The sequence below is a fragment of the Merops nubicus genome, unplaced genomic scaffold (genome assembly GCF_000691845.1).
Source record: "Merops nubicus isolate BGI_N331 unplaced genomic scaffold, ASM69184v1 scaffold32025, whole genome shotgun sequence".
In the NCBI taxonomy this organism is placed as follows: Eukaryota; Metazoa; Chordata; class Aves; order Coraciiformes; family Meropidae; genus Merops; species Merops nubicus.
The window spans coordinates 1-423 of NW_008610872.1; the positions used below are offsets into that span (position 1 = coordinate 1).

The following is a 423-nucleotide window of genomic DNA, read 5'->3' on the forward strand; positions in this document are numbered from 1 at the left end:
AATGGACCCCAGAGGGGAGCCCCTGGCCAGGGGGTTGGTGCCATCCCTGTCCCTCCTGGCCCAAGCCCTTTCCTTGCCCTGCTCTCACCCGGGCAGTTCCTCTCGTCCGAGTAGTCCCCGCAGTCGTTCGCCCCGTCGCACACCCAGCTCGGGGCGTAGCACAGGGAGGTGTGTTCACACTTCTGGAACGTGGTGCCCTTCACCCCCAGCTTGAAATAGCTGCTGCAGTCAGTGGCGGCTGCAAGGAACCACAGCACCAGGTGATGGGCACCGCTGGCTGTGGGCACAGCCCCCCAGTCCGGCTGCCAGCCCTGCTGCCAACAGCCCATCCCTCCCCTTGGCAGCACCCGAGGGCTGTGTTCCACGTGTGCCCTGAGCTGCTGGGACCATGTGTCAGGTGGTGAGGTGCCAAACGTGGCTTGG

At 65.7% G+C, this 423-nt stretch overlaps 1 protein-coding gene across 1 annotated transcript in view; it reads right to left on the bottom strand.

Moving 5' to 3' along the window:
• Positions 1–88: 88 nt before the first annotated feature.
• Positions 89–423, bottom strand: part of LOC103773672 (low-density lipoprotein receptor-related protein 1-like) — a gene marked incomplete at its 3' end in the record, with an annotated part of 5,130 nt that continues 4,795 nt past the window's right edge. The window contains exon 8 of the mRNA XM_008941046.1: positions 89–238. Coding sequence (XP_008939294.1) covers positions 89–238 — 150 coding nt within the window. The remainder of the gene's footprint in view (positions 239–423) is intronic.